This window comes from Myiozetetes cayanensis, unplaced genomic scaffold (assembly GCF_022539395.1).
Source record: "Myiozetetes cayanensis isolate MyiCay16 unplaced genomic scaffold, myiCay2020 scf5-8, whole genome shotgun sequence".
Classification (NCBI taxonomy): Eukaryota; Metazoa; Chordata; class Aves; order Passeriformes; family Tyrannidae; genus Myiozetetes; species Myiozetetes cayanensis.
In genome coordinates, this window is record NW_026087742.1 from 63,077,802 (window position 1) to 63,095,034 (window position 17,233).

At 37.8% G+C, this 17,233-nt stretch overlaps 1 protein-coding gene across 3 annotated transcripts in view; it reads right to left on the bottom strand.

Moving 5' to 3' along the window:
* LOC126648535 (complement C4-like) overlaps positions 1-17,233 on the bottom strand; it is a 57,963-nt gene that overhangs the window by 27,527 nt on the left and 13,203 nt on the right. For all 3 annotated transcript variants that reach the window (XM_050331613.1, XM_050331614.1, XM_050331612.1), the window contains 13 exons: positions 16,706-16,898; positions 15,525-15,705; positions 14,793-14,863; positions 14,407-14,492; positions 13,627-13,709; positions 12,387-12,474; positions 7,932-8,037; positions 7,612-7,735; positions 5,508-5,623; positions 4,601-4,768; positions 3,656-3,853; positions 1,108-1,299; positions 181-330 (listed from right to left, as the gene is read on the bottom strand). In XM_050331613.1, the coding sequence (XP_050187570.1) occupies positions 181-330; positions 1,108-1,299; positions 3,656-3,853; positions 4,601-4,768; positions 5,508-5,623; positions 7,612-7,735; positions 7,932-8,037; positions 12,387-12,474; positions 13,627-13,709; positions 14,407-14,492; positions 14,793-14,863; positions 15,525-15,705; positions 16,706-16,898 (1,756 nt within the window). The remainder of the gene's footprint in view (positions 1-180; positions 331-1,107; positions 1,300-3,655; positions 3,854-4,600; positions 4,769-5,507; positions 5,624-7,611; positions 7,736-7,931; positions 8,038-12,386; positions 12,475-13,626; positions 13,710-14,406; positions 14,493-14,792; positions 14,864-15,524; positions 15,706-16,705; positions 16,899-17,233) is intronic.

Genomic DNA, 17,233 nt, shown 5'->3' on the forward strand with positions numbered 1-17,233 from the left:
TGCCATTGCATGGAAATTCCCATCTTAAATATACCATTCATCTTAAGTAGACAATAAATTGCAAAAGAAAAGAACATTTTCAAGTTTAGCAAATCTGTAAGTTTAAGTAATTAATAGCCATTAATTACATTTTGATCCTCACATTAGTCACAGAAAATTTTTTTCTTAGAAATATCTTACTTTTTTGGCTGTAAGCTTATTTTTCTTATTCAGAATAAACACTGCTTTATCAACCACAGCTAAGGCAACTTTTCCCACATGGTCCGTTTCAATCTGTAAATTGATGATGTCTGTTGGTTCATATGTCTCTTTTTCTGTTCTCACTTTAATCTAAATAGAAAAGATTGAAACAAAAAATATCAAATTTGTTAATAAAAAGTGAAGACTCTTTGGGCTAGGAATACTGTCAGCTGTGATCGTCAGCAGTCAGAGTCTGGGGAATGTTCCTGTTTTGTGGTGCTTCTACCTGAGATCCTGTGTTTTGGAAGATGGAGGTGCAGATATTTTCCACTGAAGTACATCATGGGGAACTAACAAATGTGTCTTGCAGAATATTGGACACTGACTTTCAATGGGAAGCACCAGTGGGAGTTGAAAGTATGTGTAAGGGATTGCTGAACTAGGGTCTTCAACATAATTTTGTCATTTTCCAGTGGAAACAAAATTGCCATGAAATACAGGAGAAGACTAATTAATGTACAAAATTAACTGACTTAAATCAGTCTGTAATAATACTACCTGTTTTCTATTTCACACTTGCATTTTTTAACATGACTGGGTAAACCCAAGTCTGATTCTAAAGTAGACACTTCATGGTCTAGGAGGGAGTAGGGATGGTGATTATGAAACTAATAGGGAATCCTTAGTAGATATGCCAGCTTAAACATAACTGACTTTTGTCATTGTATCTCTTCTGTCACTCTTGGGAGCCTTTCTAAGTGGTATAGCTTAGAAAATTTTCAGCACAAATTCTGACGACTCCCTTGTTTTTCAATAAAGATGATACATCTTTCACTTTTTAACCCCAGGCCTGCATTGCTGCTGATACCCCATGTTTTTGTTTTCAGTTTGGAATACAGTAACAGAAGCTGCAAGCTCTGGAAGTACCTTTCCTTCACAGACATCCATAACGTCCACCCATACGGAATCGGCAACAATGTCTTGACGGCCCTCGTTTGCAATGAAGTAGTAGGCTAAAAAGCGAAAGGCAGGCACCATCTTCTCTGTGATTTTAAGGTTTATAATTTTTTCTGAGGATGGGACCCTTCCCAAAAGCTCAGCTTGTCCCTTTGTCACAACCTGCAAGGCAGAAACAAACAGAAATCAAATACTGAGAATACACCCTAGAATGGGTATTATTTTGCATAATTTTACATAGATATATATGTGTATATATACATAGATATAATTTTCTGTAGTGATTTTTGTTTAAAACATATTTTCTTCTGATAGCACTTAACAGCTTTAATTCTCAACCTGTATACAAGTAGCCTGGAGGAGACTAGCACACAGTGTGGTGGTGAGCCTCTGCTGCAATGGTCTTGTGGCTCAGGTTTGAACATAAATCTGCCACCCTCCACTCAATCTTACAGCTTGAAAAGAGGCATCCAGATGTCAGTCTTATCTTTGTCTACTACTATGACTGACCATCACCCCCATGAGGTTATCAGCTTTATTTAATCTGTAATCAATACTGAATCTTTCAGATGGTGTGAAAAGGTTGGAATGGGAGGTTTCATCAAAAAAATACTAGGATAAAATATCACAGCCTTTAACTGACTTCAGTCCACCTTTCATTATTTAACTCCTTTCTTCTTGGGTTGTCAGTGGAACGAAAAACAGACAGTGGCAGGACTGACAGTGTTCTTCCCTGAACAAAACACGTGAAGTTTTCCTAAACACACAATGAATGGGCTTCTGGAAGAAACAAAGACATGCTGCAGCCTTCTCTGAAATCCTTGCTGCCCTCATTTAGATGACCAAAGTTTGGGAGAGAGCCTCGCTGCTGAGCTCTAGCAGTGTCTCTCACCACATCTCCTACACACTCTGCTAAGTCAGTACTATCCCTTCCCAGAGCCTGGCAGCATCAATTCCAACCCTGTGCTGTCATCCAATGAAAATTAACCCACAAACCTAAACTTAACTCCTAGGAATACAATTATTACAATATATCAGAGTCCTATTAAAAATAAATAGGAACTGGTGTCTGTGGTGTTTATCATCCTGGGAAATTTATGCAGCCAAAAGAAATTAGGATGAAGAGAGGGAGCAGGGGATTAAACACATTTCACATCCAAAGGATTCACTCCTGGAATGTACCCATGAATACGTTTGTCTCCTTCAGCAAAATAAGTACTGTGCATTCCTGATTCCAGACTGAGCAAGATGGTTTCCTCACTATTCTACCTACAGATCTGCTTTTCAGTTGTAGAATGTTATTTAGGGTCATAACAGCCAAAGCCTGCAGTATCATTCATGACAATCTTTGCAGGAGGTAACACTGACCTACTAGTTAACTAACACCAAAAGCAGGTAATGTGGAGCCAGGGTAATAAAAAAATCATGTATTATTTGTGAAAAAACAGACAAACAAAAAAACAAAACAGTAGTTAATTATAAAAGACATTTTTTATATATTCAAGGTCCCTTAGAATAGGACTAGGTTTTCTAGTTGCAGGGACAGAACCTTATATACATGGATAACCTGTCCACAACCAGGTGGGCAGTTCTGTAATAGCTGGGGGGGGGGGGGAAGCATTTATGGGAGTCAGACCTATGAAAATAATATTATGAGGAAAGAATACAGATTGGAAGGAGTGTGAAAGAACAAGATCTGGATTTAAAGAAATTTGGATTAAGATAAAATTTGTATAGATATCATACAAGTTATTTGCCTGGGATTTCAGCTTTTAAAGCTGTCAGTTCTTTCAAAAACATCCACATAATTATGCAGACAAACACTACCCCACATGGATCTATTTGCCTTAGACTGCATTAGAAACTACAGACTAAAATTTGTACTTATGTGTCCTTCTTCAGGAGAAAAAATTACAAGATTTGTGTATTACATGCCCCAGAACATATATAAATATATAAAAATAATAGAATGATAGAAATAGTTTTTGGAAGGGACTTATTGAGGTCTCTAGTCCAACTGCCTGCTCTGAGATGAGACATCACCAGTGTAAGATTAGGCCAGATGTGGTTTTTCTCTAGTTGTGTGTTGAGGTTTTTCTGAGGATGGCAAGTCCCTAAACCCTCTGGGAAATCTTTTGTATTGCATTCATCACTAGTGAATAGATTTTTCCAAAATCAACCTTCCAGCCCATAATTTATAGCCTTGATCCCTTGTTATATTGTGTGCCAACACCTAGGAAAATTTGCCTCTCATTAAGGTTTGAAAGTTTGTCTCTCATTATGTCTGTAATTCCTCTTCAAGTAATTTTAGATCGCTAGTAACTCACTCCAAGTCTCCTCACCAAACTGAACAAGCCCAATTCGTTCAGCCTTTCTTGGTGGGTCAGGTGTGCCAGAACACTGATTGTCTCACCCTTTGCTGGGCCCCCTCTGTTTCCCCATGCATTAATAACCTGATAAATCTTCTGGGTTGTATAATTTCTAAAAGAAATTACTGATGTGATACTATTTTGTTTACCATATAATAGAAATAGTCAATCTTTCCACTGCCAGACTGATGAATGTCATTCAAAGTGATGCGTAAGGTATCTCCAGGTGCCACAACAGCATGTGGGATGCTGATGCTGAGGTAGTTTTGGGAAGCAGACTGGTATCTTTCAGCTCTGATACTGGCTTCAGGTGATTCTAATTTTTCTTTTCCCTCTTCAGCCTTTACCTGTCAGGGAAGAAAAAGACAGAGTAAATCAAGTGTCCCGCAGGAGACAGTACATGAGTCACCATTGACTCATATCTTGCAGGATTATTTGGGAAATGCTGTGAAGTGAGATGAATGCCAAGACCTCATTAGCAGAACCTCTCACCAAAAAACAGAGTTTTAACTATTTTATTCTCTCACCCCATTTTGTCTCTTGTTGCATTTTAATCTGGTATTTTTCATTCTTGGCTCTTCTGAATAAGAATCAATGCCCCAAAATCACTCAAAAGTGATTTTGTACTCAGAGAAGTTTTTTTCCCCATTTTATATTGTGCACTTAAATGAACCCCCTGAGTGGGCAGATGTAGCCTACTCTCTGCATTGCTCAGGACCTTTTTCTTCACCTTCTTTTCATAATTTCCTGTCATTTCCCATGGTGAGTCCTCACAGTCCTATTTCTGTCCTTCATGCCAGGAAAATGGATATTGAAACACCAAACAAAATGCACCACTACAACCAATGCATGTACCCCTGAGGCTCTGATGTACCAGAGTGCCCTTCATGTCAGTGAGACATCCCTCAGTCCCCTGGTCTCTTTAAAATATCCTACACAATCTGGAAAAAGCTCTGCAGATGGTGTAAAAAAATGATGCTCCACCCTCTGTGCCAATTTATTGAAAACTGATCATCTTCACAGTCGTTTGTAATTGTCTTCTGAGTTCTTCCCAGCGGTATACTTTTAAACATGGATGTTTGGGTTTTCTTTACCATTATTTCAAGCCTTTGGGCATCTCTGGGGATGTTGAATGTAAGGGAGATTAGGCCCTCTTTATTAGAGAGTGCAGTCTTCTTCATTGGGGCTTTTCCAGGCAAGGTAACAGTAGCAGTGACAGGTAGGGAGCCAGCAGGAGAACCATCAACCAAAGTGACAGATGCCTATTGGGAAAAAAAAAAAAAAAAAAGATTTTGTTACTTAAAGGAAATCCTGGGTTAAAAAAGGTTTACAAATAAGAAGCAGTTATTTTTAGAAACTGAGAAGAAATACAAAAGTGTACACATTATTGTTCAAAAATTTGAGCTTTGACAGAATGGGGTAGAAATCGACTCAGTCCAGACTCCAACTAAGGTAAAAATCTGTGAATAAGGATTAAGATCTGCCTTAGATATTCACTTGGCATCTGTTTGGTCTAAGTTGGTCCCAGAGATATTTTTCTTTAACTATTATAAGGTAAATTTATGACTTTAACTTGTTGTAAATCTGTAGAAAAACTTGAAGGTGTGAAGGTTAAAACAGTAAAAATTTAAATGCATTTTTTTAAAAAAGGCAGTATGCTGGTTTAGTTTTCAGAATTATAATTTGGTAAGGGACTAATTTGATACAATATTATTATTTTAATATTTTGATTGGAAGTGAGGAAGAGACTTCTGTTTTATAAAATCTTGTAGGGCAACAGTGCACATTGACTTCCAGAGCAGAAAAACATCATTTTCTGGCTGCTCAGGCTCTGAGTGCACAGAAACAAGACAAACCAGACACAAACTGTATGTCTGTTTTGGACCTATTCCTAAAGGTCTCTGTCCTGTAGAGCTCCCACTGGATCAGATAAGGAAAAAGGGCAGATGCAAATGCATTACTTGGGAGGCAAACAGATACAATTGGCTGAATACTACATACCACAACAGAGAAGGGGGCTCCAGGCACAAAATACTTTTTGGTGTTGGACAGATCAACAGCATAAGGAGATTTCACAAACTTCACATTGTTGAGTTCCTCTTCCCTCATCTCACCACCTGTTAATATCAAAGAGTACCTGTTGCTATGAGGGCAATAACTACGTACTTCAATATAACTACAACAACCCTCATTTCTGTTTCCAAGATTAGTTTCATCTTTAGCAACATATACAAAGGAAAGTGAGATATGATCCCCACACATGAGTTTCAGTCTTTAACAGGGGATGAATAAAAATTCCTCTCTAATACATCAGTTAAAACAAAGTACCTGAAAACAAAAGGCACTCTACAACAGCAGCCACTGCAACCCCACACCTCCCTTTCTGAGCTGCTGAGGCTCCATTCCTGGATAAAGGCTCCATGAAAGTCTAACATAGAAGCCACTCAGAATTGGTAGAGGGGTTGGGACCTTAGATAACTAATTTTCTGAAAGATTTTTTTTTTTTCATTTTCAGCTACTAAGGAGTGTTAATATTACCTAATGTCATCTTCTGTAACCTGGCAGCTTGAGCAATTGCTTTCCATCTAAGATTCTTCCAGTTAAAACAGTAATTCTTCCAGTTAACTTCTAGTTACACCACTACAAATAACTATATCTAAAGAAACTAGTTGCACAGCTTGTTTTAAACCAAATGAATTTAGAAACATATTTCAACATCCTTATTTTCCACTCTAACACTCCAAGGCTGAGAGGTGTCAGTAAAGCCCACCACCCTTGCCCTGTCATGCATGTAATTAGTTCCAAGCTCAGCAAGTACACATAGGTAGCCTGCCTGTGGCAGAAAGGGACGGTGTGCACAGTGTGACAGAGAGTATGTCTCACCATGTGAGACATACTTGTGCCCACCATGATGGTACAGTAAGAGGAGTTCTTCCTTCAGCCCCTTTTGCTCTTGCCACAAATGTTGTGGCAATAGTGCATGCTAGCATCTATAGTAGGTTATACTAAAGAACTGCACAGCTGCAATGAATTCGTCTTAATTTTAGGATTTTAATGAATCCTACTTAATGTGTAGGATTTCTAGGGGTTTATAGAATTCTTGTAATTCTAAGCTAAGACTACTTCTATAGCTATTGGGAACAGCCACATCTGGAGTGCAGTTTTACCCATCCGTTCTCTATACTGACTACATGAAATGCCTGAGCTCTGACTAGATACTTTACTTTTAGATACCTAAAATAAAGGGGATCAATTTCTCTATGAAGAAAAAGAAAAATCTTGCCCCTGTTGGAAAGGTCAGCTATGTCACAGATTCAGCTTCAGAAGTTTGCTCTGTTATTATCTGTGCCCTAGGAGAACAACTGCAAGCAGCCACTAGAAACTCTGGAAGGCATGCTCCAGGCTCATGTCCCAGATGAACAGCAAGATCAAGCAATTTGGACTATACTGTGCTCATGCATATGCCAAGTACCGCTGTCTGATAAAACTGCGGGACATGAGAGGACAAACAAGACTCCCAAGCGTTAAATTCTCTTCTGCATTGCACTGTGGCGTTAATATATATGCCTTACCTCTAACCTGACAGCTTAGCCAGCTGAGGTAGAAAGCAAGTTATCAAGTGCAACAAATAAATTTATATATATGTAAGGCATGGATGTGGCTAAGGCAAGTGATCAGTGGGATCTTATGGGGAACAATTTATTTGCATTCACACATGTGTCTGATGCCACTTCAGAGGGACTCAGATATCTCAGATATTCTCACAGGGCTATTTCATGTGGGACAGACCCTATAGGACAGTAGTCACAGGAGACCTGAAGTTACAGAGTACTTCCAGAGCAGCAATGGAAGACCACGCAGGACCACATAGGGCATTTAAAGTGGTCGGGATGTTTGGGTTCACATAAGTGAATGCTACATAAAATGAAGGTTTTGTACAGAAGGGGGTCAGATGAAAGAGACTGTCAGGCACTACAGCATGAGCAAGCTTTGCAGAAAAGATTAATCTAGTGGCACAAGATTTCCCACATGAACAGAAATGTCAGTATAAATATTACAGACTATATCAACTAAACCATGAAAAGCTAAACCATGAGAAACTCACTCGCAGTTTCTACAGTAGTAACAGCAACGTATAAATGAAACCCTTCCAGAGTGGAAATGTTCCTCCTTACTTTCTCTTCCAAAAGTGGTGTATTTAAAGTAACTCTTCCTTTCCCATTTTGAATCTAAAATGAAAGTGGAAAAAAAAAAAAAAGGAAAAGAAAAAGGGGAAGTGACAAGCCTTTACTGGTTTGTTGCCATTAGAAATAAAAACTGTTGCTTATATCATGACTATGGTATTGCAGGGTTCTAAGTTTCCAGAATTTCTGACAATATTCAGCTTGGGTACAATAAATCAGAATAATTCCACTGAATACTTACAGATAGCTGTTGCTCCAGACCTGGAATAAACACTTTGTTTTCATTTTCATCAATGATGCCAAATCGCACATAGGCAGCACCTTGAATTTCTTTCCCATAAGAGTGTCTTTGAAAGGAAGAAAAGTGAGGAGGTGAGTCATTATCTTAATAAAAAGCAAGCATAAATCAGACACTGTTTTATGTTGAAATAAAATTGGAATATTTGTAGGCATCCCATCTGTAACTAATAGCTTGAAAACAACAACTAGTCCCATTCACTCGTAACTCAAATATGAAGGCCTGTGTACCAAGTAGTGATTTCAAATGCAGACATATATATGGAGTAAATCACATTGGTAGAATCACATGTTGAGACAATATCTGACAAAATTTGTACCAGAGTAAACAAAACTTTTTTTTTTTTTTTTTTAATGAATTAATGAGAACTTTAGTTGTATAGTAAGGTCCTACATAACTCATCCCCTCCAGAGGGAGGTAGGGAGGTATCCAGTTTATTTAGCTTAGATGAACTGCTAATTCCTTTGTATGAGACACCTCGTGAGAAAAGCTTTTGAAACAAGGGACCAGAGAATCGTTTCAGAGATTGATACGAAGTATTTGGCCCCTCTGAAGACCTATAGAGACAGATCCTACTTGCTGATATTTTAATGCATGCACTGGGTACAGCAGACACCCTCTGCCCCACATCTCCTCTATGGATTTAGGAAGTATAGCATAAGGTTCTCTTGTAAGTGAAATATTTGCGAGATAGGTATCTGTCCAGAACATTCCTGAACATTCCATATAGGTCATGGAGAGAAAGGATGGGGCATGTAAGGCATGTTGCTGTACCTGGCTCCTTATTCAAAGAAACCCTGGCAGAGGGAATCCACTGGCAGCACAGTGTTTAATGTGCTACATGAGACTTGTCATGGCCATGGTGTTGTCTTTTGCTTGTGGAAATCCTGCTTTATCTCTGTTCTGTAATGGTTTTTTTTTGTTTAAACAAAGCCTCTTTCAAACTGACCTGATCAGCAGCACTTATCTGTACCAACAAAACAACTGAAAGGCAGTTCTTATGAAAGCTCCATTAAATTCCAGAAGTAATAACTGTGGGAAACAATATTCAATATACTAAATAATTTTATTACATGCACGGTCAGTTCAGAGAAATAAGTTCAATTATCAAGAATTCCATATGTTGATTTTGATGAAATCAGGCAGCACCACTAGGACATTTTCCAATAGACAAAACAATTATTAACCCATAATTTTTCTTCTTAAATAATTATGATGTTAATGAGTATTGAAATATATATGAAGTTTATAAACTCAAAAATAAGTGCTGCAATAACATAGAGAGCATTCTAGAAAGGATTAAAATTAAAGCAAATTATTTGATATCACTTCATATCACAGTATCAAGGAATCATGATTAAAGCTAGTAATTATTCAATAGAACCAAATAAAGAATTGAAGGCGATCAAGAGGAGATTAGAAGAGTTGAGTTCAGCCAAGCAAAAAGAGACAAATTCAGGATTCTGTCTGCTCTCTCAAGGTGTGCTGGGGAAAGGAAGGACCAGCATGGTCAGGGACGGAGAGCAGAAGTCCAATAGGATATACGCTGGTCAGGGATAAAATTAGATTAGAAATAACCCAGATAAGAAGTAGTGGGAATGGGGGATCAGTTTTCCACTTGGATACAGTGCCAGGGTCCATGCAGCAAAACTAGCAACTGTGCTCTGTTTGGACCAGGTTAATTAAACTAAAGGAGTACAGTGCTGTTGTACTGCAGCCAGCTGGCACAGCCCAGCCCAGTCCTGCTCTACTAAACAGCAAGGTGGTCACACAAATACCTTGAGCTGACCTTGGTTCATACTTCTTCCTAAAAAGGTTTCAGAAATTGTCTGGGGAGTGCTGCATGGATGAGGTCAAGTTCTTGCCATGCAGCTGAGCCACTGGCAGCTAAGCTCTGGCGCTTGTGACCCAGCTGGAATTGTTTAATTGACTGCTCAGGTGATTCAAATAATTTCTCTGGTATCATGTTGAAATGCAGACAAAGTTCCTACTGTATGAGGATAATATTTGAATTAAATAATAATTTGTTTGCTGCTCTTAATTTGGAGGGCTTTCTAGAGTCAAATACAAGGTGAAATATGAATGGTCACAGTAATAATGATGCATTAGTCACATGCACTCACACAGAATCATAGAAGCAGTAAGGTTGGAAAAAATCTGGCTATTAACCAAGCACTGTCAAGTCCACCACTAAACAATGTCCCTAAGTGCCACCTTTTCTAAATATCTCCAGGGATGGTAACTTTACCACTTCCTGAGCAGCCTGTTCAAATGCTTGACAGCCCTTTCAGTGAAGAAATTTTTCCTAATACCCAATCTAAACCTCCCTTGGTGCAACCTGAGGCCATTTCTTCTTGTTCTGTCACTTGTTACCTGGTAGAAGAGACTGACCCCCCACATCACCACAATCTCCTTTCAGGTAGTTGTAGAGAGTGATGAGGTTTCCCTTGAGCATCCTTTTATCCAGGCTAAACAACCACAGCTCAACAGCTTTGCTGCTCTTCTCTGGACATGCTCCAGCACCTCAACATCCTTCTTGTAATGAGGGGCCCAAAACTGAACACAGGTCAGGATTTGAGATGCAACCTCACCAGTGCTGAGCCCTAGTCCTGCTGGCCACATTATTGCTGATACAGGCCAGGATGTCATTGGCCTCCTTGGCCCCAGATAAATGTTAATAATTAATTCCTATTTAACTAAAGATTACTGTAAGCCGAATGACTTAATCAGTTAATTATTGTCAGTGCTTAATAAAGGCTCAAGCTTTGGTTGTATAGACCAGGATTTTTTATGCTTATGTGTGTATTACATTAGCAATTTCTATACTTAGATCTTTCCTCCCTTCTGTATTGGCTGTCTTCTCCCTTCCATTCACATCAACTACAAAGACATAAACTGTGCAATGGTGACTTATCAATAAGATATTCTTATACTATTAAATTATGTGTATGTTGCTAAAAGGCAATACTCAAAGAGGTTTTGCCTAGGAAACTTAATGAAATACCTTTATAAAATTATACAAGTTATTCTGTAGAATAGTAAGTTAAAAGAATGAACTTCTCTGCTGAAGTATCTCCCAACAACGTCACATGTGTATATTTATATATTATTTAGAAATAATTTCAAATCATTAATAGTCAAAATACTAAAAGCGAATGGATACAATAAGCTTTACTGGTCAAAAGTAAATAATCACTATGTAATAAAATACAAACAGTTCACTTTCTGCTATTTTGCATTATGGCTACCATACAAAAAAATCTGCCGACTGTATAACACTAAATATATTTTACAGTACTAGCTGCAATAACTGTGTGTGATCCTATTCTTGCTTTTGTGGTAAAGAATGTTAAGGGATATGGTGAATCAACCTCAAAAACCATGAGGTGCTGACCTAATTTTAAGGAGCTGTTCTTAGTGACAGTCTAACACTACTTGCTGACACTGCATGTTCAACTCTCCCCTGACACATCAAAATTGCCTGGAAATAAATTTTGAGCTTTTGTCTATCTAGGGAGAAATAAGCAGAATAACTATTTCAGTATTATGCAGATAATTCAGTACCTTATTACAGGAGATATATTCTTCCACATCAACTATCCAGTGTGTCTGACAATATCCTAAAACCCTACTCTATTTGATGGTATTGTTAAATACTAATTTCTGATTTTTAAAGATATAAAAATTAGATTCCTCACTCCTTTGAAACTGAATAAATTTCTCTCAACTATGAAAGAAGACCAACTGCTTCCATATGCCTGTTCTCACTTAATAAAATGTTCACTTCTTCAGAAAAAAGGGAAAACAAATGTATCTAGTTCTGATTTAGTCATTCTCCCAACAGACAGTTTCAGTATTTTGACTCCTATGAAACTTGAAAATTCAACAGTCAAGAAGGTTTTGTATTTATTCCCCTGGAAACATTGATGCATAAAATCATTACTCTCAAACAAGCAGTAGCTTATTACTTACAAACTTCACTGGGCCTTGAAAAAATTCCATACCCAACCTTGAATCCATCTCTACTTGAATTAAATAACACATCTGTGGCTTTATAACATTTCTAAATGTAAAAAGCGAAAAGTATAAAGAAAACCAAGTGATCAGTTTGCCTCAAACCTTACTGAGCAACACAGAGGAGAATCCTAAACAACTGCCTTTACTAGCAAACTAAAATATTCAGAAAATCTTGCTCCCCTTGATCAGCATGACTTGAACCCAGGTGGAATTTTACACTGATGTCTCAAGTCATTAGTGGAAACAGAGAGTATGTAAGATTAGTCAGAATCAAGTAAAGCCAGAAGGGGGTAACTGTTAATGACAACAAAAGGAAGAAGCCGTAAAGTTCACGATCTACTTATCTGCCTCCTGAAACCACCTGACTCTGAGCACACCTACTTTGCCTCGATATCAAACACAAAGCTTTCATTCCAGATGTGGTAGTATGGCTGAAGTGGGATGAGTTTGACTTCAAAAGATGGGAGTTCTGCATGAAAAAAAGAAGTTGAAAGGTCATGACATGCAAGTTTCAAACATACCTTAAACTCCTGGCATGCAGCAACACCCACCAAGAGGATGCAGCTGCATTGAGGGGATGTTTTAGTTTGAATCAGCAGTGCATTACTGAAGCAAATCTCTGATCATCATCCCTTATTCTGCTTTGCTTCACATAGTGGAGCAGTCTTTGAGCCCACGAAATTCATTTATTCATTTATTTACAATGAACTTAGGCAGAAGATAAACTCCAACTGCTACTGGGCATTGAGTGCCCTGGACTAGAAGCAGTCTGAACTAAACCCACTCTGAAATGGGTTCAGTGTGGATGTGAGATCCCTGGCATCAGCTGTGTCACTTTGAATTTGCTCCTATCAAGCCAAACTATTTGCACCTGTAGATGTAGTCAGGGTAATTCGCTTCTGCATGTAGGTGTTTGTGGAGGATGCAGTAGTCTCCACTCCTTTGTTACATTTGCTAGCTAAGGCAAAACCAGTTTTGTTAAACCAAGATTTTCATATAATCCCAAGGTCTTATTTTGTCTTTGTAGAAAAAAACCCTACAAAACAACAAACCCACACTAACTTTTACAAGAAGGCATAATTTCAGTGCAAATAAGTCAAGCAATTTCTTATCCCAAATTGTTACATTTTTACATTTTCACTTTTCCCACAGTACCCTTACTGTTGCTTAAAAAAAGCTTCTTTGAGTATAGGAATAACTCTCATAAACTTCCAGACTGAATTCTACTGAGAGAAAATGAGCAGGCCGTTTTTTCATCCTACTCTTCACTGAAAAGTTTAGGAGAATTACAATGACTCTAAAATGGAGCTCATCTCATTCTTTTTTTTTTTTTTTCTGCAGTAGGAGAGCCCTTACAATGTTTTGTGACAAATGCTAAAAAAGTGTTTAAAAAGTTGCTAAATCTGTATTTAAATAAAGGTGTTTCTTTTCTTAAATATAAGTGGGAACCATACAAAACTGGGGTTTTCCTTCTGTGGATCAGAGATAGCAATGATGCACAGAAACACTGAGAAATTTGTCCTTAGTACCTAAGTAGAGCCAGGTTTAATCACTACAGTGCATCTTTTAACACATAGTAGTAACTTCATATATTAAAAATGCAAATTTAATATTCTCTTACCATATTTTTTAACTTCAAATTCAGCAGAAACATTAGACATTTCATGTTGATGAAACCAGGCTTTGATTTTCCAAGTTCCAGGCCTAAAGTTCAGATTCAGCAGAAAATAGTTAATTAGGATTCCTCAGATATTTGATAATGCCAATATAAATTATCACTAAATACTAATATTTTCCTTACTTTGATCTCATCCCAAACCAATTTATTAATGGATTTCTCTTTGCTAGGGGGAACCAGCAACATATTTCCAAATGTCCTAGAAAACACTCAAAATAACTGTACGAGGAAGTACAAGATAACATATTTGCAAACCAATGTAACATGTATTACCTTTGAAAAGTCCTCTGAAATAGAGAACTCATCAAATATTTCCTATAGCTTATCTTCATTGTGATACTAGAAACAACCTAACATGCAAGAACACACTGAATATTAAGTAAAAGCCTGGCTGAAATAGTTAATATTTAATAATTAAGGTATAGTTAATGACACTTTGCAAAATAAGCCCCTGCAGAAGTGCTCTCTTGAATGGAGCCATACATTTGAGCAGATATTTAAGCAGTTTTTAAAATTTTTCCTTGTCAGGAAACATGCTGCTAATTACAGCATAATAACATTAAATTCTGGACTCATCTCTCCAAGATGAGGTGCTTAAAGGTAAAAAGATATTAACCATAGGCTTAATCTTTGCCCTATGATGAGAGAGCGACAATTTTGAAAGGTACTTCTAGCAAAATCCTAATCTATAGGCTTTCATGCAAAGGCACAGCAGTAACGTACTCAGCAATGTCAGGTATTTCGAAGTGTTCACTGAACACTGCCTTTATTTTCCGTTCTGACTTTTTAACCACCAATCCTTTTGAATTCTGTTGAGACAGAGAAAGCAAACATGAAATTATGCACTAGGTGTCAAACATTTACATCCAAAAGTTCAAGTTCGTGTACTAGTCCTATGGTAGAGAAAATGCTTTGCTTACTTTCCTACTTTGATATTCATGTCATGTTTCCCTCCACGCTCCTGGTATCGGACAAAACCAACTAGAAATCTCTCACTATGTGTAAATACTGAGAGGAGTCAAAGCTACAGTTTTGCTCTTGCATCTTTTGTGCAAGTTATTGATAGTTTCTGTGTTGAAGAAGAACTCATCATGTTTTTGCATACTTACTAGCACAGCAATTGTAACTGTGTCATCTGTTGGCCTCATAGCATTATCCAGAACGAAGATCCTGTATTTTACTGTTTAACAGAAGAATAAATAGAGTCACATTTTTTTTTGTCCCTTCTAAAGAGTAATTATTACAAGCTGTAAAATGAGTTACTGAATTTAGAATTTACTGAATTTCTTTTAAAGAAAATAAGTCTGAGAAATTTCAAAAAAGAATTGAATTCTTACACGGGTTTTGCACGTTACCTGACCAGATAACCTCTTGAAGCAAATTCTGAAAATTACTCAGGGAGCTTCACTTACATATATATTCCTTCTGCAATTGAGGCCAGAAACCAAACTCAAGAACTCTGTTTACTTCCGTCTCTTACTACTTACTGAAATTGGTACGTAACAAAGCAGTCGTGGTCTTAAAGAGCAAAGAATACTTATTGCTGGTGTTACAAGCAGGACCAATATGAGTTTGGGGTTTTTTGCAGGTTTCTCACAAATTTATTTGCCAAAGGAATGTTGTCATTAAGCTTTTTGAAAAAAACGAGCAGATTTTGTGTGGCTCCCGTTAGAATGACTCTTTGGCTCCAATGGTATTTCCACAAGGGTTGCTACGATGTGCAGTGCAGACCCTGCAGAAGTCCTGGCTGCAGGAAGGATCAAGTCATTGTTACTTTTTCTAATCATGCCCTCGTGTAATATCTATATTCAACATTCAAAATGCAGAATTTGTATCTTAACCTTTGGAACTTTGTGTGTATATAGGCTTGTCTGTTTGAATAAAAATGTATCCTTTCTTGGAGGACAGGAGGATGCGAGTGCTCTGGATGGTCTTAGGAAGCTCCCTGCTTTCAGCGACCAGCAGAACATATGGCCGATCACTCTTCTTGAACAGGTTGTGTTGCAGAGTCCCTGGCCTGATCTGAAGAGGACAAAAGGGAAAAAGCCACAGAATCAGAGATGAACCTTTGAACTCTGGGGCCACATAGATGAGGGTCCAAAACAGCTGAAGTGCTTACATAATTCTATTAGCACCATTCAACAGAAGATTCTCAATTACATCTTCCTCACTGGGGATTATATATTTCTTCCTAGGTGAATATTTCTTTTAAAGTATAGATACTATCTAATGCTTTATTTTCCACCATAGAAATGCATTCTTCTGTTCAATGGCAATAGCTCAAGCTTGGTGACTTTTCTTCAATCTACATGCTTGTTGAATTCCAGTCACCACCTATCCTGTAATCCCTATTATACTAAAACCTTGTCTGTGAGAATGGTGCTTTACTTCATGCAGTTTTGTATGATGCTTCTAAACATGACCCTCAACAGGAACTTGATTTGAAAGCTCAGCTCTCAGCTTTGGGGGAAACCAACTGGAGCTAAACTGAATATTGCTGTGGGCTGTTTTACAACTAACTAGCCCAAACCAGTGCTACTGAAATAAATCCTGCCAGACTTCAAAGAATCATGCCAGAAGCAAATGATGCAACTCAGGATGTAAAGAAGTAATCCACTTCAGAGTTTGCAACACAGGCTTTGGTCTGAGACACAACACATTTTCAAAGGTTTCTCCTGTTTTGTAACATGGTCAGTAGTAAGACAAAAATATGAATGCAGTCGTAGTTTAAGTGATGCAGAACAACAGTGATAAAACAATTAAATTGAACTTATCACCATGTGACAAGCTCTTGAGCTTGTTATTTGGGCACAAAAGTGCACTCACAGTCACCACTGAAATTACATTAGGTGTTCTTTTATTAGCTGGTTGGGTGAACAGGGTGATGCTGTCACTGGTAATGGTGTTCTGTCATGTGTCTCTAGGAATCAGTGTTGTCTCTATTCCAACCTATTCTTAGTACAGATTATGTGCTTGTTATCACTAAATTAAAAGATGTACATCACTATGATGCCAGACTCACCATTATTTTTTTCATCTCTTGGTAGTCATTATTTTGGTTAAGGTTAAAGATGATCCTGTCTGATAGCAGCTGATTTTTAAGCTCATCTTTGAAGTACGCAGTAACTTGCACAGGGCTCTGTGCTCCATGGACTTGAACTGTTATTGTCTCATGTGTACCCAAATGTACCACATTTGGGGCAGTAATAAGAAATCTAAAACAACAGAGAAACAGATTGTCCAGTATGCTCAATGATTGTCCAATTAGTGCAAAATTTTAAGGAAAAAAACACTCTCACAGAATAGCTGAATTTGGGACTTGTGGAGATCACCAAATCTATTACCCTTGTTAGTCAGAATAGAGGTTAAAAGTAGACAGTTTCTCCCTGCCTGATCCCCAAATTCTGAACCATCACATTTAAGTCCTACAAGACATTAATCCCTATACATAGGAGAGAAAAAAACCTGCAATATGTCCCAGGGACCACCAATGTAATTTATAGCCTGGTTTAACTCAGAGAAAGTTTTATAAACTCAAATTTCTTCAACA